Source organism: Lagenorhynchus albirostris, chromosome 2, assembly GCF_949774975.1.
Source record: "Lagenorhynchus albirostris chromosome 2, mLagAlb1.1, whole genome shotgun sequence".
Lineage (NCBI taxonomy): Eukaryota > Metazoa > Chordata > Mammalia > Artiodactyla > Delphinidae > Lagenorhynchus > Lagenorhynchus albirostris.
The window spans coordinates 138035498-138056953 of NC_083096.1; the positions used below are offsets into that span (position 1 = coordinate 138035498).

General features: G+C 44.1%; 1 protein-coding gene across 1 annotated transcript in view; it reads left to right on the forward strand.

The window, feature by feature from the left end:
• The first annotated feature begins 2680 nt into the window (after positions 1-2680).
• Positions 2681-21456, forward strand: part of DAB1 (DAB adaptor protein 1) — a 276658-nt gene continuing 257882 nt past the window's right edge. The window contains exon 1 of the mRNA XM_060142574.1: positions 2681-2784. Coding sequence (XP_059998557.1) covers positions 2718-2784 — 67 coding nt within the window. The 5' untranslated portion in view covers positions 2681-2717. The remainder of the gene's footprint in view (positions 2785-21456) is intronic.

Genomic DNA, 21456 nt, shown 5'->3' on the forward strand with positions numbered 1-21456 from the left:
TTGGGGCAAGGGGTAGTGACTTTATTTGGAAAGCCAGCAGAGCAAGAAGATGGTGGACTAATGTCCCAAAGAACCATCTTCCCTGAGTTAGAATTCAGGCTTCTTTTATAATAAAAGGGGAGGGGTTGTGGCTGGTTGTTACAAACTTCTGGGTGTTTTAATCCTTTGTTCTTGCAGCTGTCCAGTGTAACTCAGGTCACCATGTTTCTGTAAACCTCCAACAAGGCAAATGTTAATCTCTGTTGTGCAACTTTTTATCTCTGTATGAATGGAAAAGTGTTATACCTTTAAAGGTCAGAGCCTTGAGAATGGCCTATCCTGTATATTTCAGGCTAAGACAACATTCTTAGCTTGTAGCAAAAGCAATAGAGTACGAAGGTTAAAGCAAGAGAAACAGATCCAATATGGAGTCAGATTTGTTCTTCCGTATTACAGTTCCGTTTAATGGAGGGATCAGAAAACCTTTCTGCCTAAGATACCTCTTTTGAACTGAACCTTGAGAATGTCAGCAGAATTGAAAAGAAAAATACCATAGAAAGGTAACAGCACAAGGGAGAATTGGGAAGATGGGAAAGTGTATCACCTCCCTACTGGACTTAATGCGTCCTTTTTTTATTTTGGTTGTTAATTTCAAGCCTCCTTGGACATGCTGGTCCTTCTGCCTGAGATAACCATTTATTCATTTATTACACATGCATTTATTGAGTACCCATTGGTCCTTTCCCTTATCATCCATGTGACAGAGGCATCATTCTTCAAGATCAGACAGTGGAGAGCTTCTTCTCTGTGAAGCTTTACTGACTCTTTCAAGCAAAGGTGAAAGCTTGCTCCTTTGTAACCCAGTATGCCCATTTTTTGTCTGTTTTCATTCTGGTCATGTGTTTTGCAATCCCCTACATGACTGACACCTCTGCTAGACTGAATTTCTTTGAGGACAGGAATCAGGCTTTGACTCTGTACTCTCCGCCTGCATGGTTGTGCCGTACACGTCTATTGACATGAATGAGCCAGCACGTGCACCTGGCCTATTGTAGGTTCTTAGGAGATATTTGTTGCAATGAAATGACTAGGATTATTAATAAAATTAATTATCTCTTTATATGACCAAGTCTTGGGACTCTGCCATCTCTCATGGAAAGTTGTCTTTTGAGGGCAAGAGGTTAGGAAGGGGGTGAGGGCTTAGTGGCATGGTGCAGATAGATGGCACAGAAGTGGCCAGAAAAGTTCTCATTTTCAACATATGGTTTCATGGACCCCATTCTAGGAAGATAATTTTCCATTTTCTTTAGTTGTAGCCTTAGATCCTCTACTTTAAGTACCTTCATTCAGGGCCAGTGTCCTCCTAAACAATAGTTTGTAAAACAGTTTGTTAAAAGCAAACAAAGAAAGCAGATATCTTTGGATAAGGTGTGAGTTTCCCCCTATTTAAGCCTTACTACAATTTATATGGCTTTTATATTAGCCTTTCTAGTTAAGCCATCTTTAATTGGCATGATCAAGAGATTTTGGTCCTTATTCTTTCTGAGCTGAAACTGGTGTTCAAGGTCAGCCTTTTCAGATGAAAAGGTTCTAGATCTGTGGCATGAGCTAAGAATTGGCTGCACAGTTTGAAGATCCATTTCCAGTAGCTTTATCTTAATATTCTTTAAAAATGGATAACTCCTGAAATGTTTATTTTCAACTGAACTCTCACATATAACTATCAGAGAGACGGTCGCTGGGAAAGACTGTTGGCTTGACACTGGGAACACATTCATTTAATTTAAATGAAATCAAATGAGATAACGTATGTGAAGCAGGAGCTGAGGGCATAGGATATAGTAAATGTATAGTAAATACTGGCTGTAATTGAAGTGGTATTATTATCATTATTATCTCTTCCCAGCACAGTGTCTGAATTTAATAGTACCTAGTAGTGTGCAAGTCATATTTATTAAAGAAAGAAGGGCTGAAATGTGTGTCTGCCCGCCTCTTTCCTTTTCTTTTCCTCCCCACGTTAAATGCTTGTCTGCTCTTATAGCTGCGGGGAAAGCTGACATAAAAATGGGCTTGCTGGAAAGTTTCTCAGCCCCATTTGTCACCTTACCCTTGGAGCCCAGTTTTATGTCAACTCCACGTTCCCTCTGATGCCTGCCAGTGAGGGACAGACCACAGGTCACTTGCCTGTGATCTGCTTTAGCTGCCAAAGCTCTAGTCGAGCTTGGCTGACGTACGGGTGCCTCGTTGTTGGAAATGTCTCCATGGGGCTGCTCAGGAAATATGCCTGTGCTGTATTTTCTGGGTGACATCTAGTGCTTGACAATAAGAAACATGGAAAATAAAGAATTGGGTTTTGCTCCTGTTGAAAATCCAGAGTTTTAAAGATCTGTTTTGCATTGCCTGTTGTGAGTTCTGCGGATAAGGCCTCTCATTCTCTTGGTTGTATGAACCCTGTTGATGGCTTAGTGAAACCATGTGAACAGTTTATACACGGAGACCAAGGTTTTCCTGTTTCTGTATGTTTGACGGTTCCTTTTTTCCCTCCTAATTTCTAACTTCACCAGGGTGGTGATTCTGAATGTTCTCTTCCCTTGATTTGCAGCGCTCGAAAGGAGTGAATGAAATGTGCAGCTCGGGGTGTCATTTCTGAAGGGAGGAGTCGTTTTCTTGGAGAGGAGTCCTCAATGAGCCTGGCCGAGGCCCAGGATCTGTGTGAAGTGGACTAAGGATTTAGTAGGATGTCAACTGAGACAGAACTTCAAGTAGCTGTGAAAACCAGCGCCAAGAAAGATTCCAGAAAGAAAGGTAGGGCTCAATCTGTTCCTTTCCTAATGGCTACCTATTGTACAGGAATGAGTTTTTTTGTCTCTGGAACGGTATTTGGTACTATCTTTGTGATTGCATGTATTTTTAAATAATCACCAAGATTATTTGGTGTTTTTTGTATTCACGGTATCGTATTTTAATGGCTCGTCCTTATTCTCTGGGTAAAATCCAAAATTCTTTTCATAACATGCAAACAAAGCCCTTCCTGACCTGATTTCTACCCATCCCTCAAGCAACATCTCTGCCCAAATCTGCGCTGCATCCCCACCCAACCCTGTTTGCCCTCCAGGCATTCTGTGTCTTGTAGTTCACCTTTGCATATACCGGTGATTCTCAAACTCCAGCCACACAGAAATCACCTAGAAGGCTTGTTACAACACAGATTGCTGAGCCTCGTCCCCAGAGTTTTTGGTTCACCAGCTCTGGGGTGGGGCCCAAGATGCGTTTATAACAGATTCTCAGGTGATGCTGATGCTGGTGGTCCAGAGACGTTGAGAACCCCTGGACTGTCACTTCAGCCTGAAATACTTCTGTTGCTCTCCGCTTTTTCTTAACACTGACTCCTACTTATTCTTCAGATTTGAGCTTAGTGGGGCCTCCTGGAGGGCCTTCCCTTACTCCCCAAATTGGGTTATTTGCTTTTGTTTGTTTTGTTTCATTAGCACTTTGTTAGTAGCTCACTTTCTTAGAAACACCCTGTTTTTTTTTTCCCCCTGTGTCAGCTATACTATACAGTCCTTCAGAGCTGGATCCCTTGTTCACCCTTTTAATTCCCAACAATTGGAAGGTGTCTGACACGGAGGAGGCACATAGGTATTTGGTAGAGAAGACTGGCAAGCATAGTGTGATAATAAAATAATTCTATCACTGTTCACGATTTTTGGAGAATTTGTTCCTATGGCTTTATGACCACGTCTTTCATTAAGTTCGTCTCCTTGTTGGAATTAGATGTAAGCAACTTGTTGCTCTGTGTGTAGGGGTGTGTGTGTGTATGTGTGGTGTGTGTTTTCTCCCTGTGGTTTCAGTTCTTTCCCTCCCCCTGTCTTTAAAACTGCGTGGAAGAGGATTAATACAACTCTCTTTCAGGTCTTGAAATCTGTCAGTATGGGCCTGCAAACAGGATGCCGTTGGTTGCTTTGTATAGGCAGTGATTTGTTTGAGACGTTGCTGTGCCTGCCCAGTCATGTCTTCTGATGGCATTTGTCTGATACTCCATAGGAAGCAAGGGACATAAATGTAATACATATGCAGCTCTTGGACAGCCAGAACCCCAGAAAGGACTAGAAATTTTGCTTTAGATGTTGATTTGAAGCACAAATATTTTGGAAGCAGTCTATTTTATTCCCTGAAACCTAATGTAAACCTTGTTTTTTATGCATCATGGACTAAGAATAATAGAAGGAAGGCACGTGTGTGAGAGAACAGGTCTTGGGAGAACTGCTACATGGGGGGAAAAAAAAAGATTGCAGAGCCCAGTACGTACTAGAATTCAAATGCTTTTTCACTGGAAACTGACAAGTTATATTTTTGCTTCAAATTTAATCTTTCCACTGAACTTGTGCTCTTGAATGCTTAATGCATTAAAAATTGTACTTAGTGCGTATCTTTTCATTCTTAATTTTAACATGCAAAACCAGAAGCATTCTAAAGAGAGGATTCAGATTTTTCAAAACATTGGCTTAGTTGAGAACTCGGAATGGGACTGTGAAGGTGACCTTCACGTCCTTAGTAGCTCTAAAATCAGCACAGCACCTATGCAAGGAGTGTCCTCTAGTGAGTGGCTAATACCATAAAGTCTGGGCAGGCAGACCTGGGTTCAGATTCTGGCTATATCACTTCCTAACTGTGTGACCTCAGAATGTTACTTCACCTCTCTGAGCCTCGTTTCCTTTCCCATAAAATGAAGATGTAATATTACAGAGCTCAAAGGCTCACTAGGAAGATTAATTGAAATAAGGCAAATATAACAGTATAGAACTTGGCATATGTTAAAAACTCTACAAAGTTTACATGTGTTCCTCTTCCCCCTTCCCCCTCCTTCTCTTCTCCTTACTTCTTCTCATCCCCTTCATTCCCTGTCATCTTTCTCCATCTTTCGCACCTCTCCCTTCTTTGTCCTATTTCTCTTCTCCCTTTTTCACTCCATCCTCCTTCTCTTCCTCATCTTCATCAGAATCATCACATTGTTTTCTCTTACCTAAGGGGATCTTAAAAAGTATACAGCTGATTTGTCCCAGAGCAAGATTTTACAATTGTTTGTAATTATGCAACAGTGACAGATAGTTTTTTTTCTTGATACCCTTGTCTGGACCAAGGCAGCAGGAAATCACACACGTACATTAAGAAGAGAGAATGAGAATGTGCTTGGTAACAGGATTAATTCATTTCCTGTCCTTTAGTTTTGGCTGTGGGATAGTAAGTATTCCATTAAACAAATATTGCTAACTGGGTGAAAATAAGTAGAACTTTGAAAGGAAATAAGCAGTTTATATATCGATCTTGAATCTTGAATTCAATAGTCTTACTGAACTCTTTTGCTAATACTTTCTCTAACCCCTCTTTGATTTTCTATTGAGGCAATATGTAACCTCATAAGTAAGTTTCTGGCTTCCTCTTCAATCCTTAAGTACTTGTTCTTTTTCTTTTTCTTATTCCATTGGTTGGGTCTGTCATTACAGTATCTAGTAGAGAGTAGGTATCCTTAACTTTTACTTAAATTAATGGAAATGCCTTAAGTTACCTGTAAGTGTGATATTTAAGTATTTACTAAATATTCTTTATTAGTTTGCCTTCATTTATCATTTCTAGGAATTATTTTTTTTAAATCCTGAATTTTCATGTTGAATTTTATCATATGCTTTTTCTATATTTATTTCAATGATTATACATATATTTTCTCTTTTAGTTTAAAATCAATAGTAAGTCATGGATTTCACTGATAGATTTTCTGATCTTCATTTCTGTTTGTGATGTCTTATTTTCTATACCCTGTGGATTTAATTTGATATTTTACTTAGTATTTTTCTATCTATATTCATCAGCTCGATTGGTATATATTTTTCTTTTCTTGAACAATCTTTGTGCCTGATATAGGTCAAAGTTGATAACCTCATATAATGATTTTGGTGGTAAGGACATAATAATTTTAGACTTCTTTATGAAAAAATATGAATTTTTTAGTAATTTTATTAGACTTTTAAGAAGTTATATATGCTTATTACTGAAAATTAGAAAAGACAAAGTAAGCATGCATAATCCTAAAAATTAAAAATAACTTTTATTGGGCTTCCCTGGTGGCGCAGTGGTCGAGAGTCCGCCTGCCGATGCAGGGGACACGGGTTCGTGCCCCGGTCCGGGAAGATCCCACATGCCGCGGACCGGCTGGGCCCGTGAGCCATGGCCGCTGAGCCTGCGCGTCCGGAGCCTGTGCTCCGCAACGGGAGAGGCCACAGCAGGGAGAGGCCCGCGTACCGCAAAAAAAACCCCAAACTTTTACTAACATTCTAAGTTACTTCCTTCTGGACTGACTTTCCAGGATAATATGAGATTATACTGTTCATACAATTTTACATCCTGCTTTGTCATTTGACATTCTGTCATAAATACATTTCTCATATTACTACCTGATATTACAGTATCGTAAAGTTTTTTCTTCTCTTGGCAAGATTTAGGTGGTTCCTGGGGCAGATATTTTATTTCCTTAAAAAAATACCTGACAACGTAAGGCATCTATCATGAAAAAGAGTGGCAAAAAGAAAGTTAAGAAGCCCTTTATAATTCCTCACAAACCTGTCACTCCAGTTCTTTAACCCAGGCTGTTGAAAGCAAGTCAGACAGATTCAAAAACAAGTCACACAGGAGCATATTTCACCACAAAATGAGTTTCTAGACAGGCCAAGTATGAGATGTAACTAGAGTATTCACAATTCAAATAAGGAGGGGTTGAAAGTAGTGAGAAATGAAGTTGTTTTCTTCATTTCATTTTTATTGGATTGTGTCACTCACTACACATACAGCTTGTCAGACGGTACCTATTCTAGGAGTGGAAGTTGATGGAGGACTGGAGGAAGAGAATGTGTGTTTTCAGGTTCGGTACCTGCCATCGAAGGGAGAAGATCAGTTGACACAATCTGTGGTAATCCTGGCATTAGGACACCCAGTAGAAGCCTGTGGTAGAGGAACGGGTCCCAGGACGAGCAGACACAGACATTTCTGGGGGTAGTGCCTGGAGTTTTTCAGGTAGTGCCATGTGGCAGCTTGGTGTCCTGGAAAGAGCACTAACTTTGGAGTCAGACAGAGCTGGTTTTTAATTTCTAACTCTTGTTCTTATCTGCTGTGTAACCAGAGATGGGTTATTTAGCCTCTTTGACCCTTGTCTTTTAAGGGTGTGTGATTGTGTGTGTGTGTGTGTGTGGGGGGGGTGTTACTACTCTGCTTGTTATCAGAAAGGCGAGCGAGATTAGCTTGGGTAAAGGACCAGCTTGGGATCTGCAGCATGGCAGTGATGTGGTTAACGTTAGCTTTTCTGTCCTCTTCCTTCTGAGATCATGGTTCAGTATTTTCTCCTTGTTTTCTAGAAATACCTGGAAATAAACGTATTCACTTTCCTTTACTTATATTAGAACTCAGTGAACACAAACAGCAAGACACTAACAATCTTTCCTCCCAGAAAGCCTGGGCTGCGAGAATCAAGGCCCTGATGGAATCCAGGAGAAGTTGGTCACGCGGCAGACACCTTAGCTCTGGAGCCGCGTTGAACCGAGTCTGAACCCTGCCTGTGTGCCTCAGTAGCTGTGCAAACTCTGGGGAGGTTTCTTAGGAAATTCTGGTCAATTGTGATAAGGAATTGTTTCAGGAATCCCATGTTCAGGGTCCTGATCCCTCAACTGGTCAGTGAGCCCTGGGAAGGACCTCTGTTAATAATCCCTGGCTTACCACTGAGGAGCTGATAAACTGCTATCGTATTTATTATCCCATTGGGTCCTTAGGACCCCGAGACATTAATTTTTCAAAAAATCCTTTTACCAGGCCTTCGGTGCAGAGAGAGCTGCCTTTTCATTGCTTCTATCTGCTGCTTTTATCCTGCAGGGGAAGCAGACTTGGGGTCATCGAGACCTTGCATTTGGGTTCATAAGCCAGGTCCCCACCCTCTAGTTGTTCACCTTCAGGCAAGTCACTTCCACGCCTTGAGCTTTAGTTTCCTCGGGCGCCCCGTGGATGTACAACTTATATTTGCTCGGCCAAATTTGGAATGTAGGTAGGCATTAATAAGCAATTATTTTGTCTACAAATGTTTATCCAGCCCCAGCCCGGAGCCATGCAGGAGCTCCGTGTTCTGCTGGGGAGAGAAACACCAGGGAAGGAGATTCTGACTTCAGCCAGTCCATAGAGTCCAAGAATTTCCACCTGAGGGGAGGCCCTTCTGATTTGTGTAGGTCTCATCCTTCCTGAAAAAAATTCTTTTTTCCATTTGGCTACTTTTATTCATTTTAGTGAATAAAATTCATGTTAATTTATTCTGTGACTACTCATAAATTTTATGTTTTGTTTTTACTCCAAATTTATATTTATTAATTAAAATCTTGCTTTTTTTATCATAAGAAAGAAAATTCTTATGGAAACTCTTTTCACTGCTTTCCTGACCCAAAGCAAGTGGATTTTCAACTTAATAAATACAAGTAACACGATACTCTGAATGTCTGCATACATTGAAACACGAATGGCTTCTCCAGAAGTACTAAAAGGTTAGAAGGAATTAGTGTTTTGGGGGCTAGAAGGGCCTCTTTTTCAAGATGAGTTCTTAAGAGAAGAATGACTTGCCTACGGTCGTTCAGTTGGTCAGTGGTAGAGCCAGAGCTGGAACCCAGGAATGACTCCCCGGATGGTGTTGCTTGAGCTTATAGGTTCTCAAGAACTTACCTTCCTCGGATTAAGCTCGTGGTGTGTTTGCTGCATCTTCTTTACATTGAAGACTCCTGGAAGAGCTCACGCTTCAGAATCTATAGACGGAAGTTTGCGTCAAGGCTCAGCACATCTTCTACAGGTGTATCTCAGGCTAGCTACTTAATCTTTCCAAACCTCCAAGCCTGGAGGTAATAGGACCTATCTCAAAGTGTTGTAATGAACACTACATGAGTCAAAAATATCAAACAGCTAACACAGTTCTCTGTACACAGACTCAAGATAAGGAAATTTTCCCTTTCCCCTCTGGCCCCCCAGCCGCCTACCTGAAAGGCAGCACTTTTCTTAGTGCCAGAGGATATAAAGAAGGGTAGAAGGTACCCTTTTCTCCAGAGGTGCATGGGGAAGTCAGGCAGTGACAAAAAAGTACTGGTCCATCTTCAAAAGGATGCTTGTTCCAAGAATAACTGGGAAGGTGGACAGGAAATACAAAGGAAAGTGGACCACTTTGTCAAGCTACATTCATTAATAACCATCATTTATTGCATGCTTCCTGCATGCTAGCCATTTTAGATAAGTTGTCCCTAATGAGCCCAAATCTTACATTGTCCATGAAACACATAAGAAAATAACGTCCAGAGAGATCAAGAGACTTGCCCCAGGTCACATGGCTTGTCTGCGTGGGCTGGAAAGCACTAAGTTTGTCCGATGTGAAAGCCGGTGCCCTCTTCCCGGAATGCATGCTGTGGGTTTGCCCTGTGCCTTGATGGCGGTGTTGGGAAATGTGCAAAGGGGCTATACTCCTCTTAGGGGGGTTGGGCATGGAAACAGATCAGCCGCCTCATGTAAATTTATGGCACTGTTCTGTCTTGTCAGGGTTTTGGATCTTGGTAAGCTAATGGGTCTCCACTGACTCTGATTTGCAGGCTTTGGAAATTCAAGATCAAGGACTTAATAGCAAGACAACGTAAATTTCTCTGGAGTTGGTCCATGAAACTCTTGGGCTGAAGGCTTTGAGAGTGAGGGGATACCGTTGTGGGTCTAGAAGTCTAGTTTTTATGGAAAGACTGACTGCCGGATCACGTTACCTGTGGTGGGGAGAGACTTCTGTATTCTCCACGAGCACGTGGCCCTGAACTTATTAGAGGACACCTTGCTCCTTGCGGTCGTTCCCTGAAGGCAAACTCGCTTCTGGTTTCATTGGTGACTTCGTTCTAACTAGTTTCCTCACAAGAAGTCAGGCCTTCTTCAAACACTCCCGCACACCTCCGCTCCTCCTTGAACATATTTCGTAGCGCCAGCAGCGCGCCGCAGGGGGCAACCCAGCAAACCAGCCTTCTGAGATCTGGTCCCTGCCGCTCCTTCTGTCCCTTTGTCCCCCTCTCTGCGCCCAGACCCACCCTGAGCTCGGGTCCCGGGACGCACCTCCGCGACTTCGGTGCGTGCCGCTCCCTCACTTGGGTCATGTTTCTCACCCTGTTCACTGGGCTGCCCCCTGCTCACCCCTCAGAACCCAGCAGCCATTTGACGGAGACTTCATCCTTGACCATTTGAGCTTCCCGGTGCCCTCGATGAATTAATTAATAATATTAGCCCCTGCAGCCTCCTAAATAGCTCTCAAAGCACTCATGCTCTCTCTCCCTGCTGCCCCTCTCCTCAAGATAGTTCAGGCTACCTTCATCTGTCGTCCTGGCCCCCTCTTGAGCAGTCCTCAGGTTTTCAGAATCATCAGTCTCCAAGCCGTCCCTGACACTGCTCACTAATGGGAAGATCCGATCAGGTCCAACCTTTGCTTCAGACCCTTCCGTGAACGGGCCCCACTGCCCTCAGGATAAAGTCCACGTGGCTTATCGGGGCTTCAAGGGGGCCCTGCCCGGCCTGACCCCTCCTTATCTTTCCAGTCACATCCCTCACCGCTCTTCCCAGAATGATACTCCACTCCCTGACTCAACTGAATTAATTTCATTCCCCTGATCCTGCCATGTTGTTTTTCACATTTGGAATTTTGCAAATGTTTTTTCTTCTTCCAGGAATAGTACTAAAAAAAAAAAGAAATCTCTTCAAAGCCAACTCCAATTTTGCTTTAGTTTCAAGTTAGATATTACTTTCCCCAGAGATGCTCTGGGGACCTACTGCAACCCAAACGACATGATCCCCAGCTGTGGTCATGACCAGTCTGTGTGCTCTCAAAGCACCTCCCTTTGCCCATCTTAATACATTATTTTGTTGATCATTATCTTTTTGTTCCTCTTTATCACTCTAGGCTGGGAGCTCTGTGAGTGCAGGGACTGTGTCTGGCTTCACTTTTACCACTAAGCACAATGTTGGAAGATGTAGGTGTGTAGCCATATTTGTTGAATGAATAAGTGAATGAATGAACTTATGACTGAGAAAGCCTCACGGGACTGGATTTGTGAGGGCTCCTATAGCACCCTGCACTTATTCAAACATCACACCTGCCACATTTTTCCTATACTTTTTGCTTATTTCTCTGTCTCTGCCAATAACTATGAGTTCCCAGCACAGCACTCGGAACATGGTAGGTATTCAGTAAATGCTTGTTGAATTAATTATCATAAAGTGTGAGGGAGAATGATTTGTACAAGCAGAAAGGAAATTCAAAACCACAAACATTTCCTCTAAGAGCTGGCTCTAGAGATTCTTATTACATGGCATTGAAAATTCCTCCCATTCAGTGAACTAAAACTCTCCTTCTGCGATGTGTGTCCAGTCACATCTGGCGCTATAATTCAGCGTGATGTGGGCCATATTGGTAGTAAGAGCTATAAGATTTGCCATATTAGCTCATCCCACTGCTTCATTAAGCTCAGTGTGCTGCCCCTGGCCATGGCTGGGCTTGAATTTTGATGTTTGGAAGAACAAAGCCCTTCATATCAGCCCTCCGAGTCCTGTGAGTCAGGTAAGGGTACACTCCTTCCCAGCGTCCTAGAGTCACCTTTGCAGATAATCAGTAAGTGGCCCAGAGCATGGGGTTTTTATTATCCAAGTGGGTTTGCTGAGCAAAGGTCCCAGGTATTTTGGGACGTCAGCAACCCCCTCCTATTGCAACACGGCTTCTGGGATGGTCAGAATACATGTCACAAGATTGCACATTTCTACCCCGTCCATCAAGAGAGCACCCATAGGTCAAAGGCAGAGGAGAGGGTGGAGTGGAGATGTCTCATTTAAGCTTGAAAACAACCGCTAGGCGAGCATTCCCATTTTTCGTGAGCAGCAGCTGAGGCTCAGATTGGTGAACAGCTTACCTGAGGCCACACAGCATGTGGCAAGTTAGGGACCCATTTGCACCTAGATCTCTCTGACCCCAGAGCCTGTCCCTGTGCTTAACACTGGACTAAGCTGCTCCCTATTGAATGGGTGTCCTCTTATTAATTACCAAGTGATACTTACACTGAAAGACATCTCTCTGCGGATTCCAATAGCCGCACCATTAGGGTAAGGTGGCCTCGGCAGCAGAAAGGAGTGACGGCAGACCGTGTGGTGGAGGCAGAAAGGGAGTTAGAAAAGCACAGAAGCCCTAACTCTTCACCCCTCATGACTGTGGTGTGTGGGAGGTTGCCACACACAAGGGCTCCAGAGGCTGAGAAGGAAACAATTCCCTTTCTTAAGGAGGATGCCAGTTAGTCCAGGCTTTCCAGATGTTTTCCAGTCTTTACAGAGGTCAAGCTGAGGGGAATTTGAAGGATTTTGACTGTGTATAAATCGAAATGCATGTTTAGATCTAAATTTGGAGCAGGCGCTCTGATTTTGCAAATGCCCCTAATACTAATCTACCTGATACTAATCTACGAATAGTATCATCAGCTCAGCTTACCTCCCAGTGGGCATCTCCACATCAGAAATAATAGCGAGGATGCTGGTGATGAAGGTAGCTGCTCTCTGTCTGCAGTTACAAAATACCAGGCAATGTATTCAACCCTTTATATGTATTTTCTCACGCAGACCAACCCTTGGAGGTAGATCCTTATTTGAAATCTCACGTTTACAGGGGAAAAAACAGAAATCGGAGAGGCCAGACGGAGTGAACGCTGTAACCTCAGACTCGATGCTCTGAAGAGCCCTGTGGTTCCGTCTTCCCCATCCAGTCAGCAGATGTTATTGGGTTGGCCAGAAAGGTCGTTCGGGGTTTTCCAAAAGATGTTATGGAAAAACCCGAACGGACTTTTCGGCCAACCAAATACATGTGTCTTATCTGCACCTGGCACATTCTGCACGCAGTGACCTGCTTGGCCCTCCCTGAGCATGCGTGAGTTTGTTTCAGCTCTCCTTTCAACCTGGAAAAAGTCCCCTTCTCTCTTGTCTGCCTGTCAAGTTTCATCTGATCCTCTGAGAGCCAGCTAGATAGCACTTCCCTGAAGCTTTTCCTTAGCGTCTTCATAAATGGAATTAAACCTTCCTTTCCCTGTGATTCTCAGCATACTATTTAAAAAAATGTTTTTTAATTCAGATGAAGCTCTCCTTTCTTTCTTCCATCTGTTAGGATTGCACTTATAGGCTTCTCTTCCTTCCTGGATTGATGGCGGGGACTGTGTTTTGGGCATCATTTTATCCTCTCAAAGCTGGGAGGAGGAGAAGTTATTAAAGAGTTGCCAGTGGGGAAAATGGAAAAATGGAAAATGACCTTAATTTCATGACTACTCAATGCAGGCAGAGAATACAATGAGAATACAAGAGATTTATGGGGTCGGTAATACTCCCATTTTGCAGATGAAGAAACACACTAAGGTAAGTTCACAGTTTGTTCATGGTTACCCATCATGTAAGTGGAAGCAGGAACTTTATTTATTTATTTATTTAGGCTGCGTTGGGTCTTCCTTGTGGTGTGTGGGCTTCTCATTGCGGTGGCTTCTCGTTGCAGAGCATGGGCTCTAGGTGCGTAGGTTTCGGTAGTTGTGGCACACGGGTTTCAGTAGTTGTGGCACGCAGCCTCAGTAGTTGTGGCGCACAGGCTTAGTTGCTCCGCGGCATGTGGGATCTTCCTGGACCAGGGCTCGAACCCACGTCTCCTGCGTTGGAAGGTGGATTCCCAACCACTGTGCTACCAGGGAAGTCCCTGGAAGAGCAGGAATTTCAAACTCAGATCTAAATGATCCAAAGCACAGGATCTTTTTGCTACATTCTGCGTTTTTCCAGTAGTGGCCGTTGAATAAAACCTCAGTGAAAGCTCATTTCCTACAGGTCTGGTTCCTCTTGCATATTAGTGGCAATATGTGCCACTTTTACTTTTATAAAGGGTTTCTGTATCAGCATTAGAGATTCACTTCCTTCCAGTTGGGGACTGTGGTCGCTTGAGTCTTGCAGCCTTCCCTGGCTGGCGCTACTGCTCTAGGGCAAACGTGCGTTCCGATTGTTAAACTAGAGGCAAGAAAAGCCACGCAGGCACTCGCATTGGAAGAAGCCCAGCATATGATGAATAGCAGACCTAAATCTTAAATCTTATCATGTATTTCAGGATGATGTACAGGACTGTTGGAAACTGCCTTTAACAAATGTGCCCGGGAAGGGGAATTATCTCCAACAATGAAAAATGTTCTTATTATGTGATCCTAAAAAGGATCAGGACCCCTATCATTGGGCAAATGAACATCCCCACGTCCTTTATTAACAGCAATATGGAAGTGTGTGCTAAAGACGACGGACATAGCACTGATGCTGTGATGGGTAGCCATGAGTGCTGGAGTCAGGCTGGACTTAGGAAAGGTAGCCTGATGCATGATAGCAGATGGGAAATGTGTAACTCTCCCAGGTCGCTTTTAGCCTTTGCTTCCCGAGGCTCTGCACGACTTGTTCCTGCTATCTTAGCCGAGTACCCAGTGGCCTTTGGTCAGGCTGAGGCTGTGATTAAACAGTAGAAGGGATATAAGTTTGTAGGAAATGAAACCATTTCCATAGGGAGAAGAAAATGGTGCACCAGGCATGTCACATATTTAATCTCATTTTCTTTTCACATTTCACATGGGTGTGTAGAAACCTGGAGTCATAGAGATTCAGTAGCCTGCCCAAGGCTAGAAGCCAGCAGAGTGAGGGTTTGAACCTGAGCAGTCTGATCTCCAATTCCGTGTGCTTTGTAGACCATAGCAGCTTTTTTTTTTTTTTTTTTTTTTTTTTTTGTGGTACGCGGGCCTCTCACCGTTGCGGCCTCTCCCATTGCGGAGCACAGGCTCTGGACGCACAGGCTCAGCGGCCATGGCTCACGGGCCCAGCCACTCCGTGGCATGTGGGATCCTCCCGGACCGGGGCACGAACCCGTGTCCCCTGCATCGGCAGGTGGACTCTCAACCACTGCGCCACCAGGGAAGCCCCCATAGTAGCTTTTAATAAATAACCTACTGGCTGGAGTTCTTTGAGTGCCTTCCTTTCTTCCCTCCTTCCCTTCTCTTTCCTACCTTCTTTCCTTCATTCCATTTGTGAACTTTTTCTAAAGTCATGCAGAGTGCTGGCCACAGAAGAAGATTGTTAACAAGTCCTGGGCTTAAAGAACTTAAAATCTAATATGAAAGACAGACAACTGAGAAGCAATTATAGTTCATTGCAGTAAGTTAAAATCCCAGAGCAGAGATAACCAAGTTTCCAAGGACTTCCCAGGGGTTGTGAGATTTAAAAGACTCTTGGAGTTCAGCTTTCTTTTTCTCGTTCAATGGATGCTTTGCAAAATATCTATTATTATAGACATTATCTACCTATTAGATTTAAATCCCAGTTGTGAAAAATAAATCCTACCCTGTCTTCCAGTGAACGGAAGGCCAGCAGATCAGACATCTCGCTGGGCAGCAACTTGCTGCCCCCTCTTCTTGAGTAAAAGCTCCTTCAAGATATATACAAATTTTATTCATTTCCTGTTATGCCTAGGACCAGGCACATAGTATGTGCTCATTAAGCATGTGTTGAACAATAGAGCAGGCTGTATTACAGAGGTAATTCTTTGGCCTTTGGCCTACATTATCCTAGAATCAGTAATTTATATCCCATTAGTTTTCCTTTGATGTTTTAAAATAATGATTACCGTAGCTTCTCCTCTTGCTCTCAAAGTTATAGATTGCAAATAGATTTTGTGTAATTTGCCAATGCCAGTCGATTTTAACAGCTGCCTCAGGCACTGTGTAGAGGATTCTGAAGTCATATCCTGGCTTTGAGTGAGAACAGTTAAGACTCTGGTATATTTCCTTTCAATCTTTTATTTTTTTTCTGCACAAGAGTGTACACACTTAAGCATGCAAACACATACATTCTAGTTTGGTCCTCCTGCATATTTAATTCTCACTAAACCTTACAATTTAGGCTGTTCCATGTCATTATAAACTTTTTACAATCATCATTTACAAAAATGCCAAGTGATCTCATTCTCTTTAGCTTTTAGTCACGAAACTCCTCCTCCACCTCTTCTGTCATTGTTGCCATTTTTCAGTGGTCGATTCCCAACTTTGCCAAATCTTCCTGAAGCTGGGGCATACAGAATTGCTTTCAGTAGCTGATGATTCATTTCTGTTTTCCTCCTTGAACCGATGCAGGGTTTGTCTTTTGTGGCCGGGGGAAGATGCTAACTCGTTTCCTGCAGCGAGAGGAAAGCGAGACTTTGGGATGGGCTTCCCTTTGTGGGAGGGCCACCAGGGGGGGCCACCATTCTGGTACAGCCTTGGAATTGAGCTTTGCCAATGGATGCCTCTGAGCTCCGGTGCTTTTTGCCGTTCAAGTCTTTTAACCTCAGCTTATCAACTTTAATACGTTGTCCTGGTGCCTTGATTTTTTGGTTCATCTATTTTAATGTGATGAAATGTAAAAACCAAGCTCAGCCTTGTCCCCTCACAATGACTTTAGGGTTTTCCAGCTGATAACCTAGCCTTCGTCTGTTAAGGATTTGAATTTTAAACAGTCAAAAATACATTTTCCTGGTATCTGTCATCAAGTGATATGGGTAACTATTTAGTTCTGGTCGTCTTTCCTATTCTTGGTAGATTTATTTTCTCTTTTTAGAATTCTTCCATTGCCCTCTCTGTCTGGGAGACTGGAGATGTCATTTAAACCTTGCTTATTAGGATTCCATTATTTGTCTCTCATGTACAGTCAGCTAAATCAAAAAGTCAGACAGTGTTTTTAAATTGCAAATTTAAATGACAATTTATAGACCAGGTCTACTTGAAATGTTCTGTCCTTGGCATGCATCATTGTTTGTGTATATATAGTTTTATGCTCTCTCTTTTTATCTTCTTGAGAGCACAGCACACATACCCATCAGGAGGATCAGAACTGCTTGCAATCAAACAAAAAGTGCAACAAAGATCTTGAAAGGAAATGAAGACAAACACCCTATTCCAGACCTTAGTTCAACATTAGTTCTCTTCCTCCACCTTCCCCTCCCCTGCCTCTAAAAGAGGAAACTTGCATTAGTCACTTTTTTTTTTTTAAGTATTGAAGCTCATGGTTTAGATTCAGAGAAAGTAAGCATTTGCCCGGGGCCTGAAATATGCCAGATACTGTTATCTCAGTTAATCTGCATGATAAACCAATGATCCTGACACTGTTATTAATAATACTGTGATAGCTAATGTTTATTGAGCACTTACTACATACCAGGCACTGTTCTATGTTTTACTTGTCACAACTCATTCAAGATAATAATAGGTTGCTTTCTTTTTTTTTTTAATTTAATTTATTTATTTTTGGCTGTGTTGGGTCTTCGTTGCTAAGCATGGGCTTTTTCTAGTTGTAGCGAGCGGAGGCTACTCTTCGTTCTGGTGCACGGGCTTCTCATTGTGGTGGCTTCTCTTTGTTGCGGAGCACAGGCTCTAGGCACACAGGCTTCAGTAGTTGTGGCATGTGGGCTCAGTAGTTGTGGCTCGTGGGCTCAGAGCGCAGGCTCAGTAGTAGTGGTGCACGGGCTTAGTTGCTCCGCGGCATGTGGGATCTTCCCGGGCCAGGGCTCAAACCCGTGTCCCCTGCATTGACAGGCGGATTCTTAACCACGGCGCCACAAGGGAAGCCCATAGGTTGCTTTCTAAAAGGGGAAACTGACATTCATGGGAGGCAACTTGCTCAGAGCCCAAAGCTGAGTGAGGGGTGTAGCTCCCACTTCCAAACTAGAACTCTGCCCACCACACTAGCTTCTATTTTTATTTTTAGTAAAGAAAATTTATTTCAGTAAGAAAATTGGGGACCTATTTAGTATCTCTGTTTTATAAGAATGACAGGCTGAAAAGTCGTCTCACTATGCCTTGCTGAGTTTTAATTTTGAGCAGATTGCGTTAGAAGGGGTGGCTTTAAACCTTGGTATCATCTACTTTTATCGGTCCATTTTCTCTGGGATCAGAGTAGATTGGCAAAGCATTATGATCTTCCATTTCAAAGCTGAAGGATTATCCATCTTGATGGGGGAAATCATCCTAAAATCCTGCCGAAGCCAGCTGCAGAGGTTGGTACACTTCAGAAAATGCCCAGGGTACCCAGTAACTTCAGCGATGAAAATCAATGGAGTAAGATTGCATCAGGAGGGTACACCTTTAACACATGGTCCCAGCTTATCTATTGCGTCAGGCGTTTTCATTTGCAACAGGAGCCTCAAGTTCTTCCTTTCTGCCTCTGCTCACCAGGCTCCAATTTCAACAGCAGCTGGCGGAGTCAAGAGCTTGTAGGATTCCAATCAGATATAGGAGGTGAGGACATGGGGTGATGAAGAGATTTCTTTGTGCCTGGGAGAAAAAATGGGGAGGGAGCCAGAAGAGCCTTAGGGGAGCCATCAGACCATAATGCAGGTTTGACCCTGAGTGAAAGCAAGAGGGAAGGAAGGAAGAAAGGATGGATGGAAGCATCTTAGACATCCACAAGGTCTTTGTAGAGTTCGTGAACCAAAGTCACTCATCAGAGGAGTCCTTTGTCTCCTGGGAATGGGCCTGCCAGAGTATCCCTGCCCTGCTCTGTCTTTGGCTGGGAACAGCTTGTGGGAAGCATAGTCTTGGTGTAGATGGATTTCTTTCTTTTTTTTTTCAGTTTTTATTTTATATTGGAGTATAGTTGATTTACGATGTCGTGTTAGTTTCAGGTGTACAGCAAAGTGAGTCAGTTATGCATATACATATATCCATTCTTTTTCAGATTCTTTTCAGGTTATTACAGACTTTTTTTTTTTTTTTGCGGTACGCGGGCCTCTCACTGTTGTGGCCTCTCCCGTTGCGGAGCACAGGCTCCGGACGCGCAGGCTCAGCGGCCATGGCTCACAGGCCCAGCCGCTCCGCGGCATGTGGGATCTTCCCGGACTGGGGCACGAACCCGTGTCCCCTGCATTGGCAGGCGGACTCTCAACCACTGCGCCACCCGGGAAGCCCCTATTTTTAATTTTTTAAGGAAACCCCATACTGCTCTCCTTAGTGGATTTCTGAGGGCAGCCGCTGGGGCAATGGGTCTGTTTCTTTCCCTGCAGTTGGTGGTCTGCGAGATGCATTCTCATGGCCCCCACGTTGTACCAAACTGATACGAAAGTTGCTATGAGACGTTCCCTCTAACTTCTTCAACTAGACGCCCTTTCGTGCAATTTGGCCATTAAGATTCCTCTCCACGGGTCACCCTCCCTCAGACAAAGGTGGGTAAATGTGGGGTAAAAGGTGAACCTCAATGAGATCAGGGTCCTAGATTCTCTGGCCAGTTAGTCCAACAAGTTCCAGAACATTCTGCCCTTTCACAGCCTGCAAGGACCAAAAAAAGGAGGAGATGGACAGCCTGAGAAGGAAGCGCTCTTAGTACCCAGTGTTCTTCCCACACGCACACAAGGAGAATGGCCGTCCCGTTAATCCCTGCACCCACCACTCCCCGTTGCCAGGAAGGCCGGGAAGTCACATTTCTTGAACATCTTTCCAATGGCCAGCGTGCCCAGGGCCTTATTTAAGTCAACTCCGTCAACCTTCACAACCAGTGAGGGAAGTGTTCTTTAGAGTATAGGCTAGTAGTTGTGTTAATGTCTTCAGAATTACAAATTGAACTTTCACAGCTCTGCCATTATTGAGTTATGTGACCTTGGGCACCTTCTACAATTCTCTAAGCCCCCATGTCCATATGTGTAAAATGGAAGTGTTAGGACCCATCTCTCAGGGAGATAATTCAGACCAAATGAAATCATATGTATAAATGTCCAAGCATATATATATATATGCATGCTTGGAGATATATATATATATAAAACACACTAGTTTGCTGCTCTTGTGACCATGGGAAAACCAAAGCCCGTGTATCATGCTGAGTCTTGGGAGCCTAAGGTTTGTGAGGCGTGGACTGTCAAGACCATGTGCACGCATCCGTCACTGCCTGGCTCTGTGCTGGAGGTGCTGTTGGTGGTGAGAAGACACCGCCTGCCCCTTGCATGCCTTTGAGGAGGTCACAGCTGAGCGCTCCAGTGTCACCTGTCGGTCCCCAAGCACACCGTGCCGCTTTACGGCTCCCTGCTCAGCCTTCACATTGGCCTCCCTCCAGAGTCATTTGTTGCTTGGAATAGAACCTACTCATAAAAGAAGCAATCTGGAAGGCTGGGTGTCCTGAGGGCACGCGTGAGCCCCGCCCTGGGAAGCCAGACACTGATGTGTCCCCCTCCTGCCTCTCCAGAGCTATTGTCCTTTGCTTTTCTTCAGCCCTACTTCCTGCTCCCCAGCCCCCTGCTGTGCCCCCCAATGCAGCAGGCTTGCCTTGGTCACTGTGCTCATGGCCAGCTTTACTGATTCGTTCATTCAAGATCCCAACTAAGACTGAGTCACGGGATCCCAATTCCAGATATTCTGGGGAAAGAAAATCTGTAAAGCTTGCCCAGTTCTGACGGTGGTCACCCCTGATCTCTTCAAGAGTTAGGGACATATAATGTGACAGTAGGGGTTACAGCCCTCCCTGTGGGTGATGGGAGGGGATCACTACGCAAAGTAAAGAGGCATGGGCTGAATACCTATGGTTAATAAAAAGATTCAGTTTAGATGTCACTTCCTCCAAGAAGCCTTCCTGGACCAGCGGAACAAGGATGGCTAGGCCCTTCCCTGCGCCACTTGGATTTTGGGCTGTGGCCTTTGTTGCATTAGCTCTCAGGTTGTGTTGCACTTTCCTCAACCCGTGTCTGTCTTCCCATCAGGTCCTGCCTCTAGCGAGCAGGGATGGGATTTAGCTCCTCTTTGCACACCCCTCTGGTTGCCCAGTGCCTGCCATGCAGTAGGTACTCTGTAAATGTTTACAGAATTGAGTATCACTGGGGAAACAGACACATAATTGCAACGCGCAATGAGAAATACTTCCTAGTGACAACACGAAATGGTCCCTTGGGCAGAGAAACATCTGTCCCCAGCCCTCTCCTGCCCAGATGCCCTAAACATCCGTGAGGACAGGAGCAGAGCATGGACGGGACTGCCACTTTTCATGGAGAGTCATGTTCTGTGTCTTTGATCCCAAAGTCTTCAGGTTTTGAATGTTAAAGAGCCTGCCGCAGCTCACCACTTGATAGCCGTCCAGTGCCCCACCCACTAATGCCAATTAGCCTGGGAAGGATGAAAACTTGGGGGACTTAATGAGCTGGGTTGGCAACTGTTCACTCAGCATCTTTTGAGCTGCTTAAACCAGCTGGAAGGTGTCAGGTTTAACCTTTCTGAGGAAGGGCTTACAAAGGCGTTTTTGCTTTAGCTTTTTCCAGGTTTCATTTTACTTTGGGTGACTGACCTAAAGGTCTTGGAGTGAAAAGTCTTCAAAACCCAGGGCTCACGCCATACCCGCCCC